Genomic DNA, 22,017 nt, shown 5'->3' on the forward strand with positions numbered 1-22,017 from the left:
AGTGGATATTAATTTTTATAATTAGCAGTAAGAGACTTTTGGTGGGCCTAAGTAGTGAGCTAGAAATTCTGACCCCAGAGTAGTGTTTTGGGGGATGTTTTTTGTGAGAGGTAGTCAAGGAATTTTTTTTAAATTTACATAGCTTCTATTTACAAAGCCATAAAATCCCCCAGGGTTAAGAATTCATTGCAGTGCAGGTACACACACACACACACACACACACACACACATTGCGCACGCAGCAGTCCTGAACAAGAGGATTGAATATTCAGGATTGAATATCTCTTCTATAAGTTAAATTCTTCAGGATGAATAATTATGAAATAAAGTTAAAAGTCTCACTTTATAAAAATGAGTGTAGCAATGTATTAAAATGTTTTTTTTAATCTACTCAAGTATTTGTTGGAGACATTAAGACCAACATAAGGAGGCAGAGGCAGGCGGATTTCTGAGTTCTAGGCCAGCCTGGTCTACAGAGTGAGTTCCAGGACAGCCAGGGCTATACAGAGAAACCCTGTCTCAAAACACCAAAAAAAAAAAAAAAAAAGAAGAAGAAGAAGGAGAAGAAGAAGAAGAAGAAGAAGAAGAAGAAGAAGAAGAAGAAGAAGAAGAAGAAGAAGAAGAAGAAGAAGAAGACCAGCATAACTTCAGAGAGATCTCGCTTTGTGTGAGGGTTAAGAAACTCTTTTGCTTCTGACCTCTCTGACCTTTCATGTCCTCCTTGGCTTCCTCCTGCTGTTTCCCCCTGGGGGTGGGGAGTGTGAATCAATCCACTTTGCACTTAGAGATAAATACTTGTACTTCTCTGCAGCTCTCTGCTACTGTTCTATGTATGTCTGTACAACCAAAGAAACTTCTCGAAACATGAATGAGTCAATAGACATTTATTTACCTAAGATTGGCAACAGAAATGTTATGAACAAAGTTTACAATCGTGACCACCGGGTTGCTAGCCTCAGTCAGTCCGGAGATTTGGGTTATGTTCTAGCATAGCTGCTGAGATTGGCTTTCCTGGAAATGTATTTGGAACCCAAAGGTTGCAGTCAGAACGTTCCTTGAGCAGAGCTGTAAGGAGATGCACTTGTGAAGAGAAGAGAGACTTGTGGTGTGGGAGAAGCCATGGTACAGCCTGCTTGTCGCCGAGACTTCAGCGAAGTAACAGGGAGCTCTTGAGGTGGGTTGACTTTGCCAAGTCGCCTCAGACTAGGAAAGCCATGCTGTGCCAGCTCACCGGGAATCAGCTAACTACAACCCCACAGGAGGTTGCTAGAGACAGGGCTGCAAGCCTCCAGCCAATATTCTCAGCAGCCACAGTTGAATGTGCCAATGACCGAGAAGGCAGAGTGGGCCGCCATGTACAGTCGTTCCCAGTTGAGTCTGAAGGAGCCCATCTCATGCTGGGCAGCTCCAGCTGCAGTGTCACTTGAGGCCTTGTGGCCATGTGGTCTGGTCTACTGTGGCCACAAGCCTGCCAGGCAACTGTTTGGATACTCTGTAGTTTTTATAGTCGAAGGTACGACCTCGTGCTAGAACCTCCAGAAGCTATGCTGTGACTTCCATTTCAGAACTTGCCATGAACTTCAAATAACATTTTTCCACCCCAAATATTTCTGACATACTAATTTTCAGGAATAGTGCTATGGACCACAACAGGGCAAAAGTGTATTCATGAGTGGGGAATACAATGCCTCTTGGATATTATAATGGTGTGATTCTCCAAAGTTCAACCCTATCTGATAGTCATATTTCTTCATGTTTCATTTCTCCTTCTGGGTTTCCTTGGGCATCAAAGTAGCAACCTTGACACTGACTTCATGGAGAATATTGAAAGGTACATGAAATCAGGCCTGCAGAGCAGACAAATGATGCCTGTGACCAGCACGCTTCTTCCTGTTGGTTGCTCTTTCTTGACCTTGAAGGCAAGATGTGTGCTTCTTGTGCCTGATGGCTCCTATTGGAGGCTCATTGCATGCTTACTGAGTGCTTTCTACAGTTCTTGGTGCTTTTTTCCTATGAGTTAGATTTTGAGAATGAAATAGGACTAGTTTTCAACCAGGTGGTACATATCTATGTCCCAGAGTTTTGAGGCAGAGGCAGGTGGACTACGTGTTCAAGGTCATGGAGACCTAAAGGAGATAGAGTTCAAGACCAACCTGAACTACATGAAACCCTGTCTCAAAAAAAAAATAGTTTATGCCTTATTTTTTAACCCTACAAATCCTTGAGTCCATCATTAATTACATCGAATACAAAAAGAAATTACAAACATACCTTACTATCAACAAATGACTTTATCGAAAGCCCACTCAGCTCTCATCACTGTTGTATGTTTTATATTGTGATGCTTCTTTTCTAACTGACCTTGTCCTGTCATTAAAACTCTTTGATATTTTGAAATGAAAATATCCTGATGATATGGAAAATTCTAAAAAAAAAAAATTCCAAAAATTTCAGATATAGTTTTAAAGAATATAACACTATTGTTTCCTCAATGTAAGAGGCACACACCATGACGGAATAGTTGGGTCTTAACATCTTTTAGAAATCAATCTAAACCTTGGCCACACTCATACAGTTGCTGAGACTGACATATGAATGTAGAGTCTGCAACCATGAAGCCAATCCAGTGCTATAAAAGAGGAGCCTTTGGTCTGTGGCTAACTTTGGAGATATGTCTGGGTGTTCTCAGGTAACACTGAAAAGCAATTAACTGGCACATAACGAACAAAAATTTCCCATTTGGATTGCTCAAACAGCTCTGACAACAAAAGTCTTCTAAGGACAACTGTCTGCTATTCCAGTGATGTCTGAGAGTGCAAGGAAGGGTGCCTGCCAAGTCTTTAGGAACTAACAATGCTATAGCATCCATTTGGTTGAGCCAGGCTTGGTGGTCCAGGGCTGTAATCCAAACAATGGCGAGACTAAGGTGGGGAGAGTGGGAGAAGAAGGCAAGCTTGAACTGGAGAGTGAGGCCCTGTCTCAGACAACAGAAAAGGTTTGGTCTGTTGAAACCTAAGTACCACTAGGGAACTAGATGGTTCAAGAACAAACTATGGGAACTGTGCTTGAAAGCTTTTGCACTAAACTTGGTAGTACATCAACATGCTGAAAAATATTATTAATTCGCATCTCTGTCATTTTAACACTGTAGATAGAAAATGTGACTGCTTTTATAGACAATTCAGTGTTGATAGGAAACACTGTTCAATTCTCTTTCTACGTACAGAGGTCAGATAATTTCCTGAAACCAACTGGCAGCAATATTTGTAAAAACTTTGATATGATAATTCATTGTTTAGGCAATGAAGAAAAATGCTGATTTAGCAGAGGGAACGAGCAAGCACAAAATATCATTTATGGTGATTTTTGTGTTTTTAATCCACTTGATGGAATACTTAAGCAAAACTAATTTTGACAAGGTGCATCTCAGCAACCTTCACTGGGGAACTGTTCAAGCATTTGGATGAGAAAATATTTCATGCTATACAGAAGCTAGAGAGAGGTGATGGCTCACATAGGTTAGGAATTTCCACTTAGAAAGCATGCTGAAGTGGTAAGGCTTAAATAGTGCCCATATCCAGAAAACAATACTCACTGTCCTATAACCCAGTGCTTGGTTGTAGTAGGAGCCCCCTCCTTCCACTTAGTCAGGAATTTCAACTCTCCAAAGTATTCTTGAGAACCCCAGGAGTGTCCCACATGCATTAGTTTGTTAGTCTAGGACATTCACTTTCCTAATGGACCTGGCTGCTGCCATGTGTGTGTGTGTGTGGGCGGGGCTCTGCTAAATTAAATATCAGCTGGAGACGGGTTCCAGTGCTGCTTGACCCAGGCAGGGTGGCTCACTCCTGTAATCCCAGCCAGATCGTGAGGACTGTGCTAGCCTGAATTACAGGGCAAATTCCAGGTCAGTCTGATCTCCATAATTAGACGTCACAAAAAATAATAATAATAATAATAAAATAGTAAATTTTAAAATGCTGTCGCATTTAAAATATTCTACATCAGATACAGTTCCTTGTCATGCACTGTCATGCACTACTCGTGGTCTTAATGTTTGTCCCATTGCAAGTATTCAGCAGTGCTGACTACAAAGTGAGTAAGGAAACAGTCATATGCACTCTGCATCTAGTAGAGTCCCCCAGCAAGACTGCTTAAGCCCTAATGCCTTTAAAAACAAAACAGAATTACTCTGTTCAACTCCTTAGTTTTTGTAGCTGCATCCTATTATACCAAGACTGTTCCCTACAGGATAAATTGCTTGGAGAGTCAGCTCCCACTGGGCTCTTCTTAGCCTATAGGGACCTATATATGCCTGAAATATGGTCATTAGCATTTTTCCAATTATTTTCCCCTGAAAACATATCAGTGTCGGCATAAATCAAATTAAATGGACTAGGTGCAAATGAATTCAGGCAACAAGGAAGTTGCCTGTATCTGTCCATAGCTGTGTTAGAATCTTGGCCTTTGCCTACTTAGGTCGCATCGTTACGGTCCTGTGATCTTTGTAAAAGATGGTGTGCATCTGAAAGAGGAGACAAACTGTAACTAATAGTCTGAAGGCCCAGTCTTCTACAATTCCTCTTTTCCCATGTGTTCTCAATCTGTGATCCGACTTCTCAGTGCATCCTGAGATAAACATTGTATCGGGGCTGTTTGAAAACCAAACAGGGAAATGCATGGGAAAGAATTATGAAAATATTCAATATTTTGATATCACGTGTAAGGTTTGGAATTTTGTAGTGTTAACCAAATTAGTCTTGTCCACCTGTTCAGTTCTAACCTTTGCTGTGTGTTTCTGAGTCTATGTCTCTAAGGACTATGTGGGGTTATTTTATCTATTTATTGCTTTATTTATTCATCGAGTAGTCTTGGGATTGGGCCCAGAGCTCATCCTCGCTACACAAGTGTCCCACCACTGAGTCACACCTTTAACCAAGGACAAACTATCGTAGAAGTGATTCATTTTAAGGGACTCTGTGATGACTTAGCTCAACTCCCTGACTTTTCAACTGAGAAACATGATCCCCAAGGGAGGAAGGATCAATTAGATTGGGGTCCACAGAATCCAGGTTCCTGACCCACACAAGTGATCACTTCCCTACGTCACAGAGATGTTCTCCAAGACATTCTCTCTCTCGAGTTCTGGGATTATCTACACCAACAGTTGTCCAACATGCTCAGTCACTGGGTTTGCAAGGAAACTATGATATTTGTATACCATCCCTCACTTCCTGAGCTTCTACACTGCTCATGGAGCCCAGTAAAAGAGCAGCACAATGGTATCTATTGACCTCTTTCTGGGCAAGGCATTCTTTGGGAAACTGGAAATAGAGACAACTAGACCAACACATCACTGTATAACAGAGCCTATGGCCCTTTGCAACAATAGATGTAAAATTGCAAGAATATAGAGGGGGTAAACATCACCTGTTCTCTGAAGCTTGCTTATAGGGCCCACAACCAGCACTGGTCTGAACAGTGTGCATATCTATTGCTTCCCGCCCCCCTTCATCTTGAAGTAATATACAAGCTTCACATTTCCAAGTAAAGGCTACAGGTTAGACAAAATCTGCATGACTAACCAATGGACAGATGAAATGTAGCGAGATGGGGGCACATCAAAGAAAAGAACAGAGATTAGAAAAATGCTTCAGAGTAGACATGCTCTTCATGACCTGCCCACTGCTAATTAACTCAATAGAGGCATTATTTATATACAATAAAACAGTTGTTGTTTTATGGGAGTTCGATGTGTTTTGACGTATACATATACTACAGCACCGATATTACAGTGTCTTGAGAGGTGTTCCTATTTTCTAGCCACATAGTCTTGTCAGCTCCCTTTCCCTGCAGGCCCTAGGATAACTACACTCTGAAATGGTCTTTGCTCCAGCAGCAAGTCTCAAGGAAGTGCTTCAGCACTTCAGACCTTGAGGCAGACACTTGACCCTGAACCTAGTTATGACAGACCTTGTTAATGGGATACAGGACAGGATTTGGAGAAATGTGACAAAGACATGACCAGAGAGGTCCTGCTGCCTGGTCACACACAGGGGATGGAAGAATGACTCAGCTCCAGGGAGCAGGCTCGACCTTCCAAATGCAGGGCAAAGCCAAGGAATGTTGATAATCACAGGACAGTCTTCCATTAGTCACCTACGGTCTCAGAAGAGTAGAGCAAAGGTGGGGTGTGGAGCTGAAGTCAGAACTTAGAAAGCGTTGGGAAAGGGAGCTGCAGGAAGAGACTATAATTCCCAAGATCCACCCCCAAGTTTGGTACACAGCGTACACTCAATATTATTATCATCTCTGATCATAAGATAACTCTGCAGAGATGTGACTTCCTTGGGACAGCTACTTACATTGGAGGAACCAACCTGTCCGAGCAAGTCCTGGTATAAAATTAATCAGGTTCTTGTGGCTGACTCTGGTGCTTCAGAGGCAAGTTCTGACACACTTAACCATAGGAAACTTTATAAGTTTTCCAGTGGAAGAGCCAAACAGCTAATGGTTCTGCATTACCCACCAGAAGGAAAAAAAAAGAAAGAAAGAAAAGAAAAGAAAAAGAAAATCAAAGAGAAACATTATCCACACAACATTTGGAAAATATGAACTGCCGATGGCTCTGGGCACATGGAAAGAAAACCAAGCTAAGATAAATAGTAAGCAATATAAGATCCCTGTTTCATGTCTACTTTAATTATTCTGTTACAAGCTTTATTCTAAATGCTTATTTTAAAATCCCAGATGACTGAAAAAATAAAAATAAAAATATGCAACTTCCAGTGGAAATTAACATCTAGAGGAAAGCTATTTTTGAGGATTTTATTCAGTGGTATTTTTAATGTTTGAGTAGTATTTTTCCTCCAGTGGAAACCACAGTTGTTTTGGAGAGAGTGACGATGTCACCCAACTAGCTTGTTAGAGTGAGCACTTCCATCCTAAGAATTCTTCTTCAGAGAAACAGAGAAAGACAGACAGATACACACAGAGCAAGGGGGGAGAGACAAACAGACACAGAGACAGACAGAGGATTTCCTTGTGCTGTGGAGACAGAATTGGATGAAAAAGAACAAAAACCCTGGAACATTCACTATCCACCAAGAGCCTCTGGTGTGGAAATGTCTGGCCAGATGTCCAGCAGACCATGGACAAAGCTTGACGATGCTTCTCCTCTAGAGACAGGAACAAATTTTAAAATTTGGCTTCAAGTGAACTACGCGATATTAATTTGTATCATGACCATAACATCCTCAGACTGCAGATGCAGTCGTAAAACACCTCCTACATTATAGAAGCCTTAAAGTGGAGTGCTGGAAAGATGGCTTAGTGGTTAAGAGTGCTGGTTGCTCTTCCAGAGGACCTGGGTCGGATTCCTAGGACCCATATGGTGAATTACAACCTGTAACTCCGGTCCCCGGGGTTCGATACTCTCTTCCTGCCTCCACAGGCACCAGGCATGCCCAGGGAGCACACACACACATGCAGACAACAGCTACAAATATAAAATAAAATAAAATGTAAAAAATAATTCAAAGAGTGATAATACACATTTTACTATTCACTGTGATAAAAATCAGACAGAATTTAAGTTGATTCATACCAGATTGTGAAACTGTTAATCATTTGCCATGAAGAGACTTAGCATTCTTGCAGCTGAGAAAATTATGTATGATGTAAACTCGGAGTCTTATCTCTATAGACAGTGAAGACTAAGGAAAGTAAAAGCTAATTTTTAAACTAGGGTAGCAATTCTCTCTACTTGTAATCCATTTCAGGATGAAAGCTTATTTAACTATGTAAGGAAATTAATATATCTTGCCCAGGGAAAATTGTATCAGCTTTGCCTCTCTGTAAAAACATTTTTTGTTCAGTCTGGCTAGAGGAACGTAGTTTGGTTTGAAATCAAATCCAAATGACCATTATTCATAAGTATCAAGTCTTTATGTTAACTGTAAAAATCTTGTGATTTCCCATTCTGTTTCATCATAGGTCAGGTGTGGTGGTGTACAATGTGTTTCTAATTTTGGGGAGAGAGAGGTGAGAAAAGCAGTAGCTTCAGGTTAGCCTGATCTACATAGATGGTTGAGGCTAGCCTAAGTTACATGAAACCTGATCTTAAAAAGTTATATTTGTGCCGGGCATGGTGGCGTACGCCTTTAATCCCAGCACTCGGGAGGCAGAGGCAGGCAGATTTCTGAGTTCGAGGCCAGCCTAGTCTACAAAGTGAGTTCCAGGACAGCCAGAGCTATTCAGAGAAACCCTGTCTCAAAAAAACCAAAAACCAAAAAACAAACAAACAAACAAAAAGTTATATTTGTATGTGTACTTACAATATTATTGTATAGTAAATTCACCAGGTAGATGATGTATACTATCTTATCATTTGCACATAAAGGAAAGAGCAGGAAATACAGACTAATAGAATGACCAGCTTACAATTACTATCAGCCTTGAACAACCCAGGCCTGAATATACAGATCAATGTATTTGTATATGTTTTCTTGTGAGATATGTAAAAATTTGAAAAAACTTACAGACTACAAAGTCATTAAAGTAATTAAGCAAAAGGTATGTCGTGAGTATAAAAGTAGATAAGTGTAAGTAAACAATGAGCTAGTTTATCACATACTACTGTAAACACGTATAAATCTTATTTGAAAGTTAAAACTTGGCAAAGCTTATGTAGTACAGGCTAAATAAGTACAGACACCATGCATGGCTTCATTCACAGTGAAAAGAGTGTGAATAAACATAAAGAATGCAAATTGAATCATATCTGCATACAATGAATGTACAGGTGCACATGTGGTCCTGGCATAACCCGTGTGCTGCTTCCTGCCACTGCCTCTGTGTGCTCAGGTGCTGTAAGTAACTGGTTCAAAGAATGTTATGTGTGGATACGTTATCTCCATGTGAGCAGTAAATCATGGCTTGCAATGGAAAATAATCTTTCATGAGCTGGGGAAAGGGCTCAGTAGGTAAAGTGGCTGCTAGGCAAGCACCAAGACATGAGTTCAAGCCCTTAGAATGCATGTGAAGCCTGGTATGGAACTGTGTACCCAGACCTTGTCTCAAACAAAGTGGATAGGGAGGCCAATACCTGAAGGTATCATCTGATTTCAACTCTCTCTCTCTCTCTCTCTCTCTCTCTCTCTCTCTCTCTCTCTCTCTCTCACACACACACACACACACACACACATGCACAGAGAGACAGACAGACAGATGAAAACACACATATAAATAAAAATAAAATAAATCTTTTTTTTAAGAGTTTATGTTGGGCAGCTTTGGTGTCATGAGTTAGACACACCAGCTAGAGAGGTTAGGAGAAACTCTCTGAAAGTATTTTTGCTCATTTGCTGTATTTGAAATGCCTCTAGTCACATGCACACCATACTTAGGAATACATACTTCTGTTACAGTGTTGTTAAATAGTTGACAGACTATTTTCGAGCACACCACCATATACCAGAGCTTTGAGCTTTCCCCATACAAGTATCACAGTAGCTTAAGTCGCAAAGGGTGTGGCATGATCCAGAAGCCCGTTTCTCCTGCTCCTTAGCTCTCAACTTCGTTCTTTTACCTGTCTAATCATTAACTCCTGATATACAATGTGATCATCAGAGTCCCTGCCTCACTGGGCTACCCCGGAGCTTTGCTGAGAAAGCATGGGTAAAACACATAGCCCGGATTTAGAATGAAAAAATAAATGCATTTATGTATCTGGTACCAATCCTAAATTGTAGAACTGCCAAAATGAAAAAGTGTCCTAGCTTCTTAGAAATTCTCAAATGACATACAAGCATGCAGATTAAACTAAATTTCTGTTTGACAATAATGGAGTGGATCCTTAATAGAAAGTTAGAGGGCCGTGACCTAAGCTTACACGTTGGTGTGCTGTGTATAGAGGACTGGAGGCAGGGAAGGCAGATTTACACACATTCCTTCTGTTTATTCAAGTGCTTCCTCAGAGATGGTGACGTCATTTACTTTTGAGATGGGTGAATTTAACAATTCAAAATTTAATCCATGGGAGAAGAAATATGGTGAAACCTTGCAAGAGTCTAGGTCAAGCGAGAAGTTACCACTGATTTTCAAAGATGAGCCTTGTGTCCCTTTCTCTCACATCTTTCCTTTCTAGAATCCTCTTGAGTTGTGTCTCCCATCCCACCCCCCTGAGACAGTTTCTCTATGTACCCTGGCTGTCCTGGAATTCACTCTGTAGATCAGGATGGCCTCAAACTCAGAAATCTGTCTGCTTCTGCCTCCTAAGTGCAGGATTAAAGGCATGTGGTGCTGCTCGGCTCAAGTTGTGTCTTTTAAGACTCTCCCAGCTGACTGTGATGTCAGAATAATATCCAAGTATCATTTTCATCTCTAGTCAAATAACCCCTTTATCAGGCCTCATCTCTACAAATTTAAACCTGTTTTATTCACCAAGATTTGAACAGTTTAGCCTTAAAACAATCTCTCTCTCTTCTTTTCTTTTAGCCATTATACTTTATTTCCTAGGGAGAATGTAAGTTTACCCACGAATTAAACAGAAAGTACAGAGTTCCTACAAACTCCCTTTCTTCCCACACACCCCAAACCCTGTTGAATTATCTTGGTTCCCTTGTCAAAGATGGGGTGGCCATTTCCTTTGGTTCTGTTTCTGGGCTGTCAAGTCTTGGAGGTCCATTTGTTTATTCTTTGCCAACACCACACTGTCTTGATTACACTAGTTTTATAGTAAGTCGTGGTCAGATGGGGTCACTCTTTTGAATCTGTTTTTCTCCTGCAGTCTCTGTTCTGGTCTCTACCTTATTGATTTTAGGACTAGTTTAGTGATAACCACAAAGTAAGTTGTTGAAGGTTTTATTAAACTGCATCGAATCTCCAGACTGGTTGAATTGAAAGGGACTTGGTAATAATGGTGCAGTTGCCTACCTGCCAGTGTGAAGCACCGCTCCATTTCCTTAGGCTTTCTTCGTGCTTGCTAAACATCAACATTTTGCCGTTTGCCTCCTGTAAGTCATATACAGATTTTGTTCTGTTTATTCTCAGGTATAGCTCCTTTTTGTGTTAGTATAAATGATACTGTTTTAAATTCACATCTAGTTGATTTTTTTTCTATGGATGGAAGAGATTGATTCATATATTAAATGTATCCTGCAACCATGTTATAGTGGCTAATTTGTTTCAGGAGTCTTTACGTGTATGTATATATGTATGTATGTATGTATGTATGTATGTATGTATTGTATTGTTGCAGGAAATATTTAAAAAGTGGTGACCCAGCATGTTCCCGAGCAAGTGTGGGCACCAGCGGACCACAGGGCTCTAGATGGGTGATCTCAATTGGGCGGTCTCCTGTGGGGCTGGAGCCTCCAAGTTCCTCTCACTGCCGCATAACAACCACCCACCCCACAGTAAATGTGTTTGTGAGTGTATGTATATGTGTGTTTGTGTTTCTGTGTGTGTTTGTTTGCATGTGTGTGTGTCTGCCCATGAATGCATCCATGTGTGGAGGCCAGAGGTTGACACCAGGAGTCTTTTTCTACTACTTTCCAGTTATTTATTTATTTATTTATTTATTTATTTATTTATTCATTACCTATCTATCTATTTATTTATTTACATTTCAAGACAGGGACACCCACTGAATCTAGAGCTTTCCTTCTAGGCTAGCTGGCCAGAGAGACTCCAGGATTGACTTATCTGGGCTCCCCTAGCACTGAGGCTGTGGGTGTTGTTCACCTCGCCTGGCCTGGCTGTTAAATGGGTTCTGGGGATCCAAACGTTTGCTTGAATGGCAAGCACTTAATCCACTAAGTCAGAGGTTCTCAACCTTCCTAATGCTTCAAGCCTTTAATACAGTTCCTCATCCCCCAAACACAAAATTATCCTCATTGCTACTTCATTAACTGTAAGTTTTCTACCATTATAAAATCATAATGTAAATAGCTTTTGAAAATACAGGTTTGGGGGGGGTCACGACCCACAGGTTGAGAATCACTACACTGAGTTGCTCCTCAGCCTAGCATTCTACTTAAAAAAACTTTCGTGGTTGCCTTGGAGTTTGCAACATACATTTATGACTAATCCAGTTCCACTTCCAAATACTATCTTGCCTCACTGGCAATGCAAGTGACTTACACTCCTCGTTCTTCCGCCCTCCTTCCATTTCCACCGCCGGGTGGCTCATTCCCCTCTCCCCGTAAGCAAGAAGCCAGAACACATTTTCTCTGCCAGTTTTCTGGGCAAACGATTACCGTGTTAGAGCAATTAAAGGTAAGCAAGAATAAGGTGTTTTCTTTCCCTTTACTCCGTTCCTTCTGTGTTTTTCTTTTTTATGAGGTTTCAGTTTTCGGATCTGTTTTCAAGATCTTTCGGCGTTTCTTGCAGGCAGGTCTGCTGGCAGCGACTTGCTTTAGTTTTGCTGCCTGAGAAGGTCGATCTGACTTCGCTTTGAAGGAAGGAGGACACTTTGACTTTTCCACTCTTTTGACGGATAATTTCACCAATTTTAGATTGGTGGGAGAGTCTTTTCTTCTTCAGACGTTTTAAATATTACATCCTTCTGTCTTCTTGCTAGAATAGCTTTGGCACAAAGCTTGATGCAACTCTCATCTTTGTTTCTGTATAAGATGTGTCCTCTCGCATCTCTTTATTCCCAGACTCTTCTTTGATTCTACAGTTTAAATACACTATTCCTGGGTGCCAAGTTTGTTTGTTTGTTTTGTTTTGTTTTTTGTTTTTGTTTTTTGTTTTTGGTTGACGTCTCTGAAATCCCAGCATCTATGGCTTGATTTTTGTCAGTAATTTTTGAAAAGCCCGAGTTATTGATTTTCCAGTATCCCCCTTCTCCTGTTACAGCTTGATTTCATCTTTTGTCATTATCCTAAGCCCAGTTGTTAGGAATTATCCCCCCACCTTGTTTTTTTTTTTCGAATGGCGTTTCAATTCTCAAAGTTTGTATTGACATATCTTCCAACTCATGCATTTCTTCTCTGCTGATGAGCCAGCACAGGCATCCTATTTCCGTGTCCAGTACTTGCAGTTCTTAAGCCTTGTGAACTGTACCTGTATTGCTCACCTGATGTTACGTGCTGTCCACATTTCCCAATATACCAAGTCATGTGTTAACTGGCTATTTTAAATGCCTCATCTCTTCTGCATTTAAGCCTGATTCTGGTGGTGGTTGGCTCATCATTTCAAGCCATGGCGTGTGTGTGTGTGGGGGGGGGGAGAACACGTATATAAGAGGATGCACATTCATGGGGTGCATGTGCTTGTGGAAACCATGAGGTTGGCTTCAGGTGTCTTCCTCAGGCACTTTCCACCTTGTATTGTATTGTATTGTGTTGTATTGTATTTTTGAGGCAGGGTCTCTCACCAATTTGTCTAGACTTACTTGCCAGGGAACCCCAAGACTCCACCCGCCTCCACCTTCCCTGCACTGGGATTACAGAGGCACGCTGCTCTCTTCTCTGCATGGATTGTGGGATTGAACCCAAGTCCCCATGCTTGAGCCATAAGCACATGACCAACCGAGCCATCTGTCCAACCCCCTCTTCTGTTTTTCTTCTTTTTCTCCCCCACTCTTTATTTTGCCTTGGCACTTCTTATTTGAAAACAGATGAGCTGTATTAGGAACGTGGCAGACAGGCCTATATAGTATACAGTTTCAGTATGACAGGAGTTAGGCTATTATTATTTGCTGAAGCAATTGGAGACTAAAATTTCCTCTATTGTCTATGTTTTTGTTTGCTATGTTGTCTCTGGGTGTCCCTGCATGCTCCTACAGTAGTGTGAGAGGCCGGAGTTCTTTTAGGTGTGGTGTTCTGCCATTATAGAGGCAGGCACTCCAATGTGGTAGTAAGGTGAGGGGGTAGGGCAGCATTCTGCAGTCCTGTGTTTGGGTCTCAGTTGTGTTGTTGCTCTCCCTTTTCCTACGGTGAGATTAGAACTGGGCTGGGACTGGTGTTTCCCTTTGTTTAGATTTAGTTGATTTTGGTAAGCCCCAATTGGTAAGGTACCAATAAACTCATTTTCCTGGAGGGCTATTGAGCCTAGTGGAGGAGAGATCTAGAAGTATTTAATTCTTATTTTTATTTTACTTTTGTATTTTCTACTGTGTTTTAAGGGTTACCATACAAAGTAGTGGGCTCTACTGTGACACTCTCAAAAAACATATGTCATCACACTCCATTCTTGCCCTCACCGCTGTCCCCTGGTCCCCCCCCCAGCTGTTTTCCCTCCTTTCCAGTAGCCCCTCCTCCTGCCTTCATGTTGTGTTGTAGAGTCCGTTGCCCTTTGTTCTCCCCCCCCCACCCCCAGGTTCCTTACAGACTCCCTTTAAACCTCTTTCTTCTTTCTCTTAGTCTAAGAGCATTTTTAAAGGATCACATACCACCCCCCATATGGATGTGCATACCCCTTTGACAAAAGCAAAAGGACAGTGGTCTCAGATTTTCATAGCTGGAGCTGGTTGTGTTCCTAGAGGGAAATTCAGACATCTTAAAATAGCAAACCTCACGGAAAGTACATAGGGGAGAGAACATCTGGAGTTTTAAGTTTGCAAGTTGCTCTGTGCTGTGACCAAGGAGTCCTGGGACTGCAGTTTCAAGTGTTCCTGCTCTGGCTGTGGCACTGGCTCTGCTCCCAGTCCCTGTGATCTCCTGGTGTGCTGGATAGTTTTGTCAACCTGACCCAAGTCATAGGTGAGGAGGGAACCTCAGTTAAGCAAATATCTCTGTAAGAGTGGGCTGTAGGCAAATAATAACTGGTGGGAGAGGACCTAACCCACTGTGGGTGGTCCCATCCCTGGGCTGGTGGTTCTGAGTTCTATAAGAAAGCAGACTGAGCAAGCCATGAGGAGCAGGCCACTGAGCAGCATCCCTCCATGGCCTCTGTCTCAGGTTTCTCCCTGTTTGAATTCCTGCCCTAACTTCCTTCAGTGCTGAGCACTGATTGGAAAGCATGAGCCAAAAAAACCCTTTCCTCAGCAAGTTGCTCTGCCCCCCCCCCCCCCCCGGTGTTTATCACGACAATGATAACCCTAACAGGGACAGCTGTTGAGTTGTGATTGTCTGTCTGTCTGTCTCTAACATTTAGGGCAGTAGTTCCTCTGTGTCTTCAATTCTGATTAGATAACTGTAGATTTCAGTTTGATTAGCTTGTCCCTTGTCATGGAGATGGAAATGACAATTTTGGGGTTTTGAGTGTGTGTGTGTGTGTGTGCGCGCGCGTGCGCGCGCATGTGTGTGTTGTTGTTTGGTTTTGGTGGTTCTGAATATTAAACCCAGTATATGTTAGGCAACAGCTTTACCAATCAGTTATACCTCCAACAACAGACTCCTAAGCTCTTTGCATATGAGACAGAAAACAGGAAAGCCCTTAGCATTTCTTTGCGAGTTCTTTTTTAAGAAGCCTGTCCAGGCTGGTTACATAGAGCAGGGGTAAGATCCCTGGCGGTGCCAACCCAGTAGCCTGAGCTCCATCTCTGAATGGAAGGCAAAACTGACTCCTGAAAGTTGTCCTCTGACCTCCATGGGTGTGTCACTTTCAGAATGAGAAAGTGCTACTTTCAAATTTTCTATTTGTATTTTGCATAAGCTCAGACAATCTACATCTTTACTTTTTTGACTCCTGTTGAGAAAAAAATGTTTAATACTTCCTTTTTCTAAACACATTCTTCCCAAATTATATGCTCTTATCATTGTTATTGTTACAAATATACAAAGAAAAAGAAGAGGAGAAGGAGGGGTGGGGAGAAGAGAAGGTAGAGGAAAAGGAACAGCAACAGTAGATGCAAATACTAAGCTAGGAGTCACTTTTTAACACTCAACTTCCCTGAAGTTTGGTGTCCTTTAAACTGTGTGTGCTTGGCTTGTTTCACTTTTAGAAGACTCATTGCTCCATATTTTTTGTAGCAATTTAAATTCAACATTTACCCTGACTCCCTGGTGAGTCACTGCCAATTAGGTCAAAGGTCATTGGAGTCATTTTTACAATGCTCTCTTAAACTCCTTAGTAAGGTCTGCAAAGTGAGTTGGAGTGGACCTTGGACAGTTGTGCAGATTGTGAAATGCGGAAAGAAGACTGCTCACCCAGATGTACTTATTTGGTAGCAACAGAAATGCATGTGCTAATAGGTAGCTCATTAAAAGAGTGATTTTAATTTTATTCAATAGGAATATTTGCCTTTTAGGGATCTGTTAGCAGGATTATTAGAACTAGGAGATAGTATTTGGCACTTTTGTATCTTAACTACTTGGTTAAATATTACTGCTCTCCATGGTTGTATCTATTTATGGCCATGCACAAAATATGATAATTTGTAAAATTTTACAAAGGGAAATGGAAGCTTGAGGAAATTGTAATACATATTCAAAAATTTCTTGTCGACTGAATTATCATTCTGTTTAAACTTTCCAAAATGCTTTAAAAAAAAAAACAAAACCTTTAAGTGAGTTAAACCAGCTATTACTCAATGCTCATATTTTTATTCCAAGAACATCATATTCTACAGCTGTGATCCCTGACCAGCGAGAACTGCTTAAGTTATAAGACAAGAATCAATTGGTGCTTTCAGTAACTGCCCTCATTTATGGAGATGCAAACATTCTGGAAAGTTACAATGTCGGGGTGGGGGGGGAAGGTGTCTATAAGCATTTACACTAACATCGCTGGCACTTTTGAACAGTTGAAACTGGTCAGTCTACAGAAGCACAACCAATTGCCACTAGCATGAATTTGGGGATAACAGGAACAATACCCCACAGCATTTAACGATGGCTTCCTATTGCCCTATGTGGTTTCAAGTGCTTACTGTGTGTTATAATCATCCCTAGTGCTGCAGCGTAAGTACCATCTCCATTTCACAGATGAATAAACCGAGGCATAGAGAGGCTAAATGACTGTGGCACTGGTGCTTACAACCGAGCTCACTCTGAGTTCTGCAGCCATTGTTCTTAACACTGTATTTTTAGGGTGTTACTATATATATATATATATATATATATATATATATATATATATATGTGTGTGTGTGTGTATATATATATATATATATATATATATATATATATATATATATATATCCATGATTAAAAACAAAACAAAATGAAAAACAAGTAATTAGTTTTGTTCTTTTTTCTCTTTTTATGTTTACCCTGTAGCTCATTCAGAGGTATGTTCTAGATTTCAAACAAAAATAGTGCTCAAATCAATTTATATAGTCTTAACTTCTGTTTTGAAGCCAGGGCCTTATGTATGCTAGACCACTCCTCTACTACTGAGCTAAATCTCCAGTCGTAATCATAGCTTTATGAGTCTCTTGAGATGCTTTATGTATTGCTTATTGTCTTATTAGACCTGGAGATTATGTGTATTTTTAGAGGGTATCGTTTTTTGGATTTAAATGCAATTTAAATGTACCACAGATATCTACATTATACAATCCAAAGTTAGATTGTAACAATGTACTAACAAGGCAAAGAAGAGATATTAAAGAGTCTAGTGTCAGGTCAGTTTCAGAGACCCCAGATTCAGACTCAGCTGTGTCTACAACACGTGTGTGTGTGTGTGTGTGTGTGTGTGTGTGTGTGTGTACACGGGCGCGCAGTATTCCTTTGTTGGGCTTGGAATACTTTAAAAACAAACAAACGAACAAACACCATACCCACAGACCTAACATTTATGCTTCCAAAGACCAACCAAAAGTGATTGCTTGAACCCATAGCTCCCAGCATAGCCGGTGAGCCGTCCTGTTAAGGTCTGTAAGTTGGAGGACTCGTTCTTCTTTCAGTCTAAACAGTGAACTAGACTCAGTCTGAAACAAGACTTGCACCTTTTCTGCATCCATTTAAGATTATCTTTGTCATTTTTTAAAGCAACATGAAAACAAAGTAAGTTTATCCAAAGCCTTCTCCTGTCTTGTCAAATTCAGGCTTGTGCTCTCACTTATTGAAGCTGTTGTTTATTTGTAAATGCTTAAGATAGTTTATTTTTAAATGGCCCTGCAACTTCACTCCCCTTGAGAGGTTTTGCAAGACGGATTTGTTATATATTTTTATTTGCATTTGCTCAGTAGTCAAACTTTGGCCCAGAAAAATCTTAATCACTTGGAGGCTTCCCTCGTTCTGTGGCAGAGAGCAGAGACTGAGCTGCGTCCGGTCACCTGGGAAGGAGGGACCCCACTCTAACACCAGGAGGGCTGGCTGCCAGAACGCAAAGTTGGCTTTTTTTTTTTTTTTTTTGCAACTGGAAACTCAGGCGGGATGGGCGGCGACCGGGTCCAGCCACGCAGCTAAGGAGTAAGCGAGCCTCAGAGAACTCTATAGAGAGCCAGGGCAGTATGAGCCAGGCTCGGACCCAGGCTTGGCAGCCCACTCGCTCCAGCAGCGCCTCCCAAAGCCAGACGCAGCTTTCCATGGAAGCCGCGAGAGTGCCCCCCCAGACCTGAGCTCAGCCGCACCCGTCGCTCGCCCCTTTCTCTTCCCTCCCTAGCCGCACACAGACGAGCACGTGAGCCGGGCAGCTCGTCCCAGCTGGGGCTCAGCTGACCTCCTCCTGATTGGCTGAGAGCAACGTGGGCTGGGGTGGGGTCTGGCCGCCTGCGTCCTTCACCATTGGCTCTCCGGGAACCCGCCTCCGCTCAGGTGAGGCGGGCCCGCGGGCGCGCGCGTCGGGGGGGGGGAGGCTGCTGAGCGGGAACGCGCACCCTCGGCTTTCCCTCCCCTCGCCGCGCGCCCGAGCGCGCCTCCGCCCTTGCCCGCCCCCTGCCGCTGCCTCAGCGCCTCAGTGCACAGAGCCTCCTCGGCCGAGGGGACGCGAGGACCGTCCTCGCTGCCGTCGCGGGCAGTGTCTAGCCGGGCCTTGACAAGCTAGCCGGAGCAGCGCCCAGGAACCCGAGCCGGAGCTCGGCGAGCACAGCCTGCAGCTCCCGCCTCGCCGTCCCGGGGGGGCGTTCCGCCTCTGGACTTGTCCCTTTCTCCGCGCGTGCAGACAGAGCCGGCGCTTAGGCCCGAGCGAGCCCGGGGGCCGCCGGCCGGGAAGACAACGCGGGCACCGATTCGCCATGGAGGGCGCCGGCGGCGAGAACGAGAAGAAAAAGTAAGCCGGGCCGCCGCGTTCCGTGGGCTGGCTTTTTTTTTTTTTTTTTTTGTCTCCGCTCCTCTCCCGTCCCCCCCACCCCAGCCTCACGCGCCGGGCTCCCCCGCGGTCCACGTCGCCATCTTGGCGCGGGGGGTGGGAGTCGCGGGCCCAGCGCTCGGCGGGGCTGGGGTCTCCGCCCCGGACGCCCGCCCCGCGCCGTCGCAGCCCAGCCTGCCCCGCGCGCCCATCCGGCCGAGCCGGCCAGAGCCGAGGACGCCCCTCGCTCCCGCGCCTTCCCGCCCCGTCCTTCGCGTTAGCCGCGAGCAGCCGGCCCCGGGCGGACCCTGTGCGCGCTGCCAGCTTCCTGGGGTCGAGGCCCTCCGAGGCCGAGCCGGGGTTCCCCCGAGCCGCCTCGCTGCGCCGCGGCCGCCGCTGCTTTTGTAGGTTAGGGAGTTTCTTCGGGGGGCCCCGAAGACGCTAACTTTCTAGTTTGCACGTGCGGGTTTGGTTGTAATCTGGAAAAACTTGCCTCCATCAGAGTAACGGGAATTTAGGAAAATGGCATCATTTTAAACAACTTCCAGTTTCTACAAACTTGTGTTTGCATCACCTGTCAGGAGAGCCCAGATGTTATGTATCAATATGTGGATGCCTCGTTCACTCCTGAAAATAACTTACGGATAGTTTTGGTTAAACTTAGGCCGATAATTTAAATGGGGGGGGGGCGCTGTATATAATGAAAGCCGTCGGTTAAAATACTGCAAATTTATTGGAACACCTGAAAAGAATTGTATCCAAAAACCATCTGAAGTGTGAAATCTTCTATGAGAATTCAGTGTGAGTTTATGAAACATCTTGTGGTTTGAGTCTAAGGAGAACATTATAGAATTGAGTATAGCTAGTGGTAAGATCGACTCCTGCCGCCAGCACACAATTTTGTCTACTTCGATATTTTAACCTTGAGAAAGTCAGTTTAAGGAGTTGAAGGTTTGTAGTAAGAGCTGTGGTTACAAGGCTGGTTTAATTTACTGTTAAGTCCTTCTAGTCTTCTGGAAGAGATTAATTCCCCTTATCCATATCAACAGAAGAGATAAACATTCATTTTCCTGCTGTTCTGGACATCCCTTCCTTGTCTTGGTCTTTATTCCATAGAACGTCCAGGTCTTAGTTTGTATGCACCCAAAGGAAGCACTTTGGAAATGTTTTAAAGTGATCATGCAAGTCTAGACTCAACTCCAGAGTTACCAGAATTAGTTGCAATTAATTTTGCAGAAGTGACTACAATGCTTTTGATGAAATGATGGGCTGCTATTCTCTAAACCTTAGGCAAATTGCCATTGTGTACTTACTATCCTTATTAAATGCTAAATATATTAATACAATACACCAAGTTATACACCAATCACTTCTCTTTCATATACGCTGATTTTTTTTTTTTTTTAATTTTAAATCAAAAGTAGTTTCATAGTGGATAAGTAAGTTAGTTGTGTATTGGGCCCAGTTCTAAATGGTTTTTAGGCTTTCCTCAGAGCCATCTGTTAATTTAATTTTTTTCTCGTTTGAGATGTTAGCAGCTTTAGATCAGATGGGATTATATTTCTTAATATAGAGGTTCTTAATATCACTAAAAGATAAACGAGTGATGGGCCACTCAACAACCCTTAGGTGCCATTTATTAAATATGTCTTTTTGTAATCACAATTTCGTTGAAAGATTGAGAAGTAAAAAAAATTTTTCTCCAATTATTCCACCTTAAATGAGCCTCCAAAGTGAACGTGGGGGAAAGGATTTTGCTTTTTTTAATAGCGTATAGAAGAAAGCAGAAGAGAAAATGCATAATAGATTTAATAGTAGGTATGTGCTGTTGACTCTTAGCTGTTGGGGCTGAACTTGATTGACCTAGTATGTGTGTGGATTCTTAGATTTCAGAAGAATGTCAAGCTCATTCTGTTTCTAGCTAAACTTTTCAAAGCCCCCCCCCAAAAAAAAATTGAGTCACTAAAGTAAAATCTCTTAAAGACATTTCTTAATTTCCCCTTTTTAGTTTTGATCACTAAAAGTCAAGAAATTCATTTATTAATAAAATTTAGCTTTCCCCCTTGTTTGAGGAATCAGTAGTCTACTGATTTAGAGGGTAGGAATTCAGGAGTAGATGGATACCCACAAGTTGGGGTCCCAAGCCTTTCCACTTGTGATTGTTGGCAAGTTACTGAATACTTGTGGATTATATGTCCCCCCCCCCCGCAAGAGGATAATACTACCCTTCTGAAAATAATAAGATAATGTATTTAAAGCCCTTAGGCCAGCATATGGAATGGGAGGCTTTGTAACATTTTATATACTTGAAAATAGATGTTAACTGTTATAACATCTATAACAGTCTGTTATAGTTCAGACTTTCATAATCTTCAAACCTTTCTTCTGTGCTTTCATGCATTTTTTTTCGTATCAAAAAATGAGAAGACTGGCTCTGAATTGAAAGGCTGGAAAGAGTTCTTTCCTGAAGAAGCCCTGTCCTTGGACCATGGCATCTAGCATCAGTTGTTTGACTGAGCATATGATAGACTTTAGGCACCTCACTGTAGTTCCCCATCCCATTGTTTCTTCCCTAAATAGGTCATTCTGAATCTACTCTGGGCTCTAGTCATAAGCATATGCTAATCATGCTGTTCACTCTAGCAAGAGAGACCTAAGGGAATGTAGGTTTAGAACTGGTAGTAGCTTACTTTTTTTTTCCTTGTTCTGATGCTCAGGTTTTGAGTAGGCAAATATAAATACTATTTCCTGCAGGAATTTAATAGCAATATGGTGCTTAGTACACTTTCTTATTTAGGGTTACTTAGTTGTCAGGGTATTTTAACATGTTCCAATCCACTCCAAAAGCACCTTGTGAAGTCTAGAGATTGTCCCAACTTTCTGATGGTGTGC

The 22,017-nt window shown here is 42.4% G+C and overlaps 1 protein-coding gene across 2 annotated transcripts in view; it reads left to right on the forward strand.

Annotated features, from left to right (window-relative positions):
* Nucleotides 1–18,772: 18,772 nt before the first annotated feature.
* Hif1a (hypoxia inducible factor 1 subunit alpha) overlaps nt 18,773–22,017 on the forward strand; it is a 42,812-nt gene continuing 39,567 nt past the window's right edge. The window contains exon 1 of one of the 2 annotated variants that reach the window (XM_029540711.1): nt 18,773–19,107. In XM_029540711.1, coding sequence (XP_029396571.1) covers nt 19,073–19,107 — 35 coding nt within the window. In that variant the 5' untranslated portion in view covers nt 18,773–19,072. The remainder of the gene's footprint in view (nt 19,108–22,017) is intronic. The other variant, XM_021201357.2, reaches the window with a different exon arrangement.

Source organism: Mus pahari, chromosome 7 (assembly GCF_900095145.1).
Source record: "Mus pahari chromosome 7, PAHARI_EIJ_v1.1, whole genome shotgun sequence".
Classification (NCBI taxonomy): Eukaryota; Metazoa; Chordata; class Mammalia; order Rodentia; family Muridae; genus Mus; species Mus pahari.